Source organism: Pecten maximus, chromosome 14 (genome assembly GCF_902652985.1).
Source record: "Pecten maximus chromosome 14, xPecMax1.1, whole genome shotgun sequence".
Lineage (NCBI taxonomy): Eukaryota > Metazoa > Mollusca > Bivalvia > Pectinida > Pectinidae > Pecten > Pecten maximus.
The window spans coordinates 3629217-3639046 of NC_047028.1; the positions used below are offsets into that span (position 1 = coordinate 3629217).

The window sequence follows — 9830 nt, forward strand, 5'->3', positions numbered from 1 at the left end:
TAGGTCACGACGACACCAACCACACATATATACATTGTAGGTCAACTCCGGGGTAAAACAAGCATCAAACACGACTGACGTCATATCGCATAAAAGAAGAGATTTTTTTTCCAGAACATGATGTCAACCATTAAATTTTCCCATGGTCTTCATAAAACTGCATTTTTCGAAACCTTATAATGTTAATTTCCCGTCAGTTATCGACATCTGTGGCGGGAATCACGATAATTGGAACACATCCTTGAATGTTGAATCAACTGAGACTTGGACACGCCATTGTGTATGGGATGCAGGGATGTTGCTCTCTAGAAATCTAAAATTCAAATTTTGGACATTGAAATCATGTTTACCATACAGCTTCCTTACTTGTAAGCTGTCCATGTTGATTACGTTGAGTATTAAAGAGTCTGATAAGCTCTTCAATATGATCCGCTTCGCATGTTAAAAGGAGTCCGCCGACCGAGGGGCGTAGTTTGTTTCCATTAATATGCCAAGAGTCCTTGGGAGATTTGGTCACCAAATTTAACCAAGAAGTCTATCAGAAATTAAATCATTCTCACGATTCCATTTTCGGGGTATTTTCTTCCAGCCCAAGTCTTATGTTCTACAAAATATGATCCCGTATATTTTACAAATGTATGTACTTACATTGTATCGTTGTCCGCCTTTGTTGGAAAAGAAACTGTTATTGCCGAAACCTGACGAACATACCCTTGGTGTTAATAGGTGATATGTTTGATGGTCAGTCTTCACTTGCACTTTTTGTATTAAAGCCTCTCTATGATTTTGTTAACAGATATAAAACTTAATAAAGCTAAACTTCGTAATCCCTTATAGAATTATCTTTATTCAATTCCCTTCCATTATGCTGTTACGTCAACAATTCATAGGTAAGGTATGTAATAAACATCTTAAAATATAACACGAATCAACCCTGCGCGCGCCGAGTTACTTCCACGGATGATAAACAGGAAAGCATGAGTTTGTTTATCCATTGCCGAAAAGTTTCGCAGCCAGTTCATTAAACATATCTCACGTTGACTCTGTAGGTCGTAAAGGATGTGATTTTACCCAATCCATTCCTTCGCCTTCGCTACAGCAACTCATGCGTCTGGTCGACTTTGGGTTTCTGGTTCGTGGCTTTGGTTGCAAGTCCATCATTCTTCAAAAGAAACCAGTTGCGCATACGTGCAAGATATATTTTTCCACAGATCATTTACTTATAGTAACTAATGGGTAGTTTCCCGGTTGTAATTGTAATTATGAAGAACGAAGGCATGGGCTCTCGCATGATATCATCATAGGGTATACATTCTATAATTTAACACATTTTTATAATTTTGTCAAAATAAATATGATACGAAAACATAGAGAGGCTTCGGGATACTTAATCAAAACTCGTCCTCCTTGTCAAATTAGCAAGGCATCAACTCATTTATCATCACAGACTAGGTCATCCTCACTCCTCCCGTATTCGTTCAGATCATCTCGTTGGAAAGGATCTGAATCCTGATGCAAACAGATGGAAGAGAAAGCTTAATTCCTCAGCAACCTTCTCGATCAAAAGAAATAACAGGTGATATCACACGTTATCGAATCAATAATCTTAATTTCTTCACTTTATACTTCTACGTTTTAGATGTTGTAAAGCCTGGTATTTTTTCCAAACACTGTTCTTCGTCTCTCACATTAGTATTTACATACCAAATACAAAACGAAGTAGATGCGATGCTTCTGTTGTTGAAAGATATATTTCATAAACATATCTCTCCTCTGTCTCTCACCCCACCAGACGATCCAGGATCAAATAAAGATAGATTGTTGGTGGATACGATACGCCAATAATTTTGCCATCTATCACTACCGAACAGAAGACTATATAATGGAGATAAATGATATGTAGGAAGCGATAGAACTATTGGTGGTGCATTTTGTAATTGATCTAAATCCTTAAGGTATGATAGGAAAGTTTGCTAATGTATTTCACTAACCCCGACCTCGATCTAGCATCGACAAAAACTATTCGATGAATTATGAAATTGGTTCCAGAGGTCGTTGATGCAAAGGTATTAATTACATTCTGTCTATTTGGTCTTCAATCAAATACCCAAACGAATTTCACGGACTACAACTAATATTTCATCAAATCACGTGATCGCCTTGCCAGAAACACCTGCTCGTTACTGACATCTCGAGGTTGATATGAACAGTTTATCGTGGATACTTGACAAGCCGGTCACTTAACCGACCAAGCAACCCTCGGCGCCGTATCGTTTGACCAGTTGGCTTTTATAACGCGTAATAAATAGGCATGGCGTCAGGTGATGGATGTCGATGACAGACAAGCTGGTGTTGTAATATATACAACAACATGTGGATACGATAATTCTAGTGTCATCGACGATCTATCAAATACTGATATCAATGTAATGTTTTTGGTGAAATATCACAAGAAAATACCTTGATTTTGGATAATATAATGATCTGATTTCGGATGATATAATATTCTGTCATGCTGACAATGCTATACGTACAGGACTTAGAACCTCCTCACACAATGGCTGTGCAAACGAATAGCAACAATAGTTATATGTCTGCATCCGAAAATAAATTTCAGTGGTTCTGTTATCAAGCTATGATACATTAGAATACTAATTAGGTCTTTGCATCTTGACTGGAGTAAACCGAATATTTTATCAAATGGTCAAAGCGATATTTGATGAAACATATTTAACGACGTTTTCACTGACATGCATGTGGTTTGGTTCATGTACGTGCAGCGCGTAACACCAATACACATGGATTATGTTGACATCTGGATCTTCAGGAACTAGGTCACCGAGTTTTAACCTCTGTCGTATTTCAGATGAACCTGACTGCCTTCCAACACGATGGTTATATCTGATCACTGAGTCAGTGCTTTATCTACGTCTGCCTGTCTAGATGGAAATGTGAAATCAAAATAACTGAAGTTATTAGAATACCCAGTGTTTTAATTCCATCCCGAATAAGACAGCTGTGACACTGGCTAATTAGACTGCTGTGGATGGAATACAGTTTGATATGTAGATACATTCATGGTGATACCGTAGGAAACGTATGATAAATGCGATCGGAGCAAGTAAGTTTTATTGAATTATCTGTGCATTTAATATTCGGTTTCTTTTTTCTTTCACTCTTTTTTCATTTTACTTTCGTTATAATATTAACGGGTTATATTTTCATTTTCTGATTGTATGTTGTTTTTTTTTTAAATTTATTTTCTAATTTAACGACCCCGGTTGTTTGCACTACATACATTAATGCACATATAACTTACTGTATTAATTATATATTTATACACCTTTTAGAAATTTCCACTGTTAATGAATTTTGCCAATAAAGTGTTTGCATTTTGTTTTATTCTTCCTTTAGAGATTTTCCTGCCGTGTTTAGAATTTAGAAATAGATATATTCATGACATAGGAGAAATAGTCAAACAAAGTCGTTATATCGGCTTTGCTTAAATCGTGATTGTTGTTGTCTTCAAATGGTTCGCATTATAATTGCAATGTTTAGGTGTGTTTACATTTACTATTATAAAGTTCTTACCAAGGCTAAAAGCGCCAGTTACATAAATCACATTTTAATCGTGGACATCAAAGAATTCATAATTTGGTATAAAGTGCTATCGCATATTTCCTCATTAACATATAAACGCTTTGTAGTTTAACAGTACGTGTTGACAATCTCTTTTCACAAAAAAAGAAGACAATTGATCAATTTCAACAATTACGGGAGGCACACCTGAATTTCGGCTCTATTGTAGATACTAATATCTTGCGTGTCTTTTGTCAATCACTCAGATGTCGATGTCTACCGTTACCAGCTTGTCATGTTTGAATCATTTGAATAGTGACAGAGTTCAGAATATACATATGCTCTTAACGTTTTTTGAAACTCAATATTGAAAATGATTAAACAATATTGTAAACAATCTATAGGCTTTACAATCATCGACTAGAACTAGATGAGTAATGCTGTCTAATTTAGTTTTGCTCTATTATATCTAACTCTCAAATGTTTTGAAAGGTGCTAACATCAGGTCCTTTTTCCAACCTTTATGTGAATCATTTTTCTGTTTTACATCTATGAAAGGATTTAAAATTTTTCACATGTTTGCGTTTATCTTTAATTAATTTGGGAATTTTAATATTTGCTTGATGTATGTTGTTATGAATCAATTCAATATGGACTATATTCTGAACATTTTCTTACATTAGCGTAAAATGTAAGTATGTTTCCTGTTTTAGAAGCGGGATATCCATCCATGTGACGTCACAACCATTTACAATCACGTGTCACCATCATCATGGTAAATGACACCACATTCCATCATTTCCCAGAATTCAAAACGGCATTGATGATATGGACGTATTTCCCGCCATTTTTGATCATCGTCGGTACCGTCGCCAACTTCTGTTCGATTGTTGTACTCCTTCGGAAGCCGATGAGGACATCAAACACGATGTTCTATCTCCTGGTCCTGTCTGTTGGTGATATATTTGTGCTGTATACGGGCCTTCTACGCTACTGGCTGAAGTTTGGATTCGATAAAGATATCCGACTAATTTCAAACGCTTCTTGTAAGTTCCATGGTTTCCTTGTTTACGTGTCTTTAGACTTCACAGCGTGGATATTAGTTGCTGTTACTGCAGACAGATGTTTTGCAATTTGTCACCCTTTTAAAGCTAAAATTGTTTGCACTCGCAAGGTGGCGAAAGTAATAGTTTGTGTTATTTTGGGTACGCTCATAGCAATTAATGGTCACCTGTTTTGGTCCCTCGCCATTTTAGACCTCGCTGATGAAATCCAGTGTACTGCCGTAACAGACTTTGGTAATACGATATGGCCCTGGATGGACTTCAGTGTATTTAGCGCCATGCCGTTTAGCATTATGATTACTAGCAATATCATCATAGTTCGGCAGCTATGCCGATCGTCACGGCGGCTAGAGGCTCATAGAATGTCGGACCGGGCTGGTTGTAACTCAGAAAGGTCCGATATTGCTACCATTAAACCGGATACATATTCCTCTACAACTCGAATTCGATTGACATCAAATAGTTCGTCCCAAACCGGAAGTGGACGGAATACGATTCGGCAACGAATGGGGAAAATCTCTAACGTTACGATAATGTTACTGTCCGTGAACTGTTTGTTTTTACTTCTGACCGCTCCCATTGTCATCTACCTTATTGGGTACATGAAGTGGTATGTGGACGCATCCGACCATGCACGTGCGAAAATGAACTTATTATGGTGTTTCTGCAATATGATGCAATACCTCAACAACTCCATCCACTTCTTTATCTACTGTCTGACGGGACCGAAATTCCGACGGGAATTAAAAGCTATGTTCAACAAAAGCAACAGAGTGACAATGACCGAACAAGTATCAGGAACTGAGCTATATTAAGGAGGTATACCCCCGTGATGTCAACCAATGACTGAACAGGTATCAGGAACTGAGCTATATTAAGGAGGTATACCCCTGTGGTGTCAACCAATGACCGAACAGGTATCAGGAACTGAGCTATATTAAGGAGGTATACCCCTGTGGTGTCAACCAATGACCGAACAGGTATCAGGAACTGAGCTATATTAAGGAGGTATACCCCTGTGATGTCAACCAATGACCGAACAGGTATCATGAACTGAGCTATATTAAGGAGGTATACCCCTGTGGTGTCAACCAATGACCGAACATGTATCAGGAACTGAGCTATATTAAGGATGTACACCTCTGTGATGTAAAAAAAAATCGGTATTAAACCTTTTTCATGCATACATTTTTGAAAATGGGAATAATTATTTGTGTTATTTTCCAAAAATCCAAAGTGCTAAAGTTACATCAGAAATGCATAAAAAATATATCAAAAATGTATAATCTTTCGAATTTTATTTTCATTATAATGAACAATACAAAGTTGAACAGCAAATGTGAACTTGCTACAATTAAAATTGCCATACACTGATGATTCGTGTGATCAATCAAGAGTTTTAAGAAGGTGAAATTTGGATTTTTCATAAAGGACAAGAAACACATTTCCAAAGTGGCTGCCGATCGCGAGTTGGTAATTTATTTAAACTCCCGTGAAAAAAAGTTCAATGAACAACAGACATTTAGATCGTTTATTTGTTTTTTTTCAGATTCGTGTTTGCAAATAAGATTGACCATATTTTATCAAATGTTACAAAAATCCACAAGATTAAAACGAGACTTGAACGTGATTTAAACACCAGAGGAGTAAAGCCTTTAGCGGTATAATGTAGAAATTAATCTGTTATATTAATGAAAACAAGCACTACTAGTGGATTTGGGGGGAGGGGGTAGATAAATTCATTGTAGACTGCGAACGAAACTTAATTTCAAAGATTCCGTTATTGATTTAATAATGCGGATTGTATGCTATTTTCTTTCTATTTATTTATTTAGTTTTTTTCTTTTTTTTTTTTTTTTTTTTGTGTGTGTGTGTGGATTTGATATCAATGGTTTACTGGTTCACGTAATCCTATTTGAAACATCAGTTATTAACTTTTACCTTAATATCAGTGAGGATATGGTGGGGAACATGTCATATAGTTACGACGAGATTATATAGATAATACCATCATAGTAACGAAACCATCAATCCAGCTCAAATCGATTAAACGAGGACAAAATATCAACCAAAATATAGACTTGAACGTTTAAAAAGAACAAGGAGAATAAGACCAAGCGTCCCGGGAGGGTATGCGGCGAACAAATAGGATATTTCCAAATGAGATCATGAGGTCGACCATAAAATGCCTCCATAGTCTCAATCAACTTGCACCTCTCGAAACCCTGTGTTGTTAATTTTTTCGTCGGTAATTCACATCTATCACAGAAATCGTGATAGTGGGAATTCCCTGAATATCGAATCTAACTGTGACAGATAAACACCATAGATAGGGGAAGCAGGAAATGCTGCCATCTAGAAATGAAAAATTAGCAATTGGAAATTTGAAATCATCACGATCATCTAACAGCTTAACTGTATGTTATCCCATGTAGGACGACATACAACTGGGGCAGATGAGCTAGGATATTTGTGAATCTGATTATTCTGTTTTTGCTAAAGGAATACATATCGATTTATTCAATGAACATTACACTTTTGAGTATGACATTAAGCCTATCACTAGATATTAAAATAAATCAGAACAAAAAGGCACATGAAACTGCAAAATAACAGATAATGATTTGATGTGACGACCAACATTGTCAATTTATATGAAAAATTGACGAACCCACATTTTCAAATTATGATGGCGAATTGACGAACAAACATTATCAAATTATGATGGAGAATTTACGAACAAACATTATCAAATTATGATGGAGAATTGACGAACCCACATTTTCAAATTATGATGGAGAATTGACGAACCTACATTGGTGAATTATGATGGAGAATTGACAAACCCACATTTTCAAATTATGATGGAGAATTGACGAACCCACATTTTCAAATTATGATGGAGAATTTACGAACAAACATTATCAAATTATGATGGAGAATTGACGAACCCACATTATTGAATTGAGATGGAGAATTGACGAACCCACATTATCAAATTATGATGGAGAATTGACGAACCCACATTATTGAATTGAGAAGGAGAATTGACGAACCCACATTATTGAATTGTGATGGAGAATTGACGAACCCACATTATTGAATTGTGATGGAGAATTGACGAACCCACATTATTGAATTTTGGATGGAGAATTGACGAACCCACACATTTTCTATAGATTGTAAGAAGAAAGTGTAGTTGATTAACGCAATCATAAATTTATAATTTGATCCCAGAGTGAAAAAGCATTACCGCTAAGACAAGTGGTTTTCATTCCTAACCGTAGATTTGGCATCCGAATGGTTTAATAAAAAATAATTACTTTGGTACAATTTTAGGTCAGGTTCGATAGGGCATCGGTTTATGAACTTCAGAGGAAGATCATTTGTCTGTTTTTTAATCCGTGAGCGAGTTCGTTCCTCGGGAATCCGAGATTACAGACCGCCCTCTACAGTCAAAGAGCAGAATACTATTGATTTACCTCATTTGTTTTGGATAACAAGTCTGTCGTATGGTGTAAGGTAGCCACAAACGTCTACGAGGAGACTTGCCCAAAACTAAACCTGGCCCAGGTTTCGTCAACTGTCCTTAACTTTTAGGACATTCTATAGCTTAAACATGTCCATAGGATAGCGTTACAGAATTGAAGGAAGGTTCCTTGATTAAAGTTTTACACATGGCTGTCAACAGAGCAAATAGATACACATTTTAGTTGAAAATGGAGTTTTGCTATATTCATCAGTGCTAGGATACTAATACTTTCACAATAAATAACTCAGATGAGCCGGCAGGAAAAGCATGTGAATCTTTATTTTTTCTATTCATGGCATTCACATTGACCAGATATTTTACATATTACATTTGCATGTCCTTGCAATAAATTATCGGAATAAAGGTTAAGGGGCATCTAAACAGCAAATCCAGCGAAAACAGTTGATATTTTACTAGGCTATACATCCCTACTAGGGTGTTATTTAATAGAAATAACTTGATAAAATTTTGATATGTATCATGTCAAACTGTGGGCCTTGCTGTTGACATTCAATTTGTTCAGTAGTTCGTAAATTTCAACAAAACATGAGAAAAATGCATGTTTCAGGGGGATATAATTAACTCATTTGTATCTCATTTATTGTGCAAAACAGTCATGTCGTTTTGCTCACAAGGGTCTAAAGCACAAAATAGGAGCATTGGTTTGACTAGATTTGACTTTATGATATGTATTAACACTGATTTTATTTAGACCTTGAAATGCAAATGGCGGTTGTGAATAAGATCAGAACATTATGGCATATAAGAAGGTATTTCAAACGTCAAAAATGCTCATATTAGATACTATAGAGAACTCAAGACATGGCAGGAAGACTGTTTGTAGGAAAAAATGTTCATCCGTTGAGTTTGGGGTAAAAGATATATATTTCTGAAAAAGGTCCAAAACTCACCAGTATGACAATTTGTCTTAAAATGGTCATTTTTACTATAATCAGATGTCTTAAATGTATTATATAGGAGCATTTTTAATGGCTGAAATGCCTCCCTTTATGCCATATTTGTGTAATAGCATCCACAGCCGCCATTTGCATTTCAAGGTCAAAACTAAATATGTGTTTATACCTACATAAAGTCAAATCCGGTCAAACAAATGCTCCTACCCTGTGCTATAGATACCTGTGAGCATGACATCTGGGCTATTTTTCAGGTTTGGTTATTTTTGTGGCTTAGAATTATTCCATGCTACAACTTACCACAAAGTAACTCTATAGAAGAAATTGTTAGCATCTACATCAAAGTATTTGTGATTTTAAGACACTACATGTCCAAACAAACATTTTGGTATATTACATGACTATTTTTGTGCAAATTTTAAGATATTTATTCGTGTTTGAAAATCAACATTATTCTGCTATATAGATGACCCTTAATATACCACAGCGCCAACGTATTTTTGAGGCCGGGATCTAATAGACACTAAAATTAAATCAAAGGCCTGAAAGGCTTGTTGGTCGGATAGACTTACCGTAAATGACCACAGCTGTTAATATAACTTCATAAAACTTCCAAACAACAATCAGAATTATGTTAACAGAAATTCACAATTCAAAATTCGAAATGACAGACTTGTAAGGAATGATTGAGCAATAACTGCTCTATTTAATGAAAGCTATACAGATAATGAAGACAATAGA

At 35.9% G+C, this 9830-nt stretch overlaps 1 protein-coding gene across 1 annotated transcript; it reads left to right on the plus strand.

The window, feature by feature from the left end:
- The first annotated feature begins 2250 nt into the window (after positions 1-2250).
- Positions 2251-5803, plus strand: LOC117342019 (G-protein coupled receptor 4-like). The gene is made up of 2 exons (XM_033903965.1): positions 2251-3121; positions 4293-5803. The coding sequence occupies exon 2, from the start codon at positions 4352-4354 to the stop codon at positions 5456-5458; it is 1107 nt and encodes a 368-aa protein (XP_033759856.1). The 5' UTR covers positions 2251-3121; positions 4293-4351; the 3' UTR covers positions 5459-5803.
- The last annotated feature ends 4027 nt before the right edge of the window (positions 5804-9830 follow it).

Excerpts from the sequence above, each read along its gene's own strand:
- LOC117342019 (XM_033903965.1), top strand. The coding sequence starts at position 4,352 with ATGGTAAATGACACCACATTCCATCATTTCCCAGAATTCAAAACGGCA.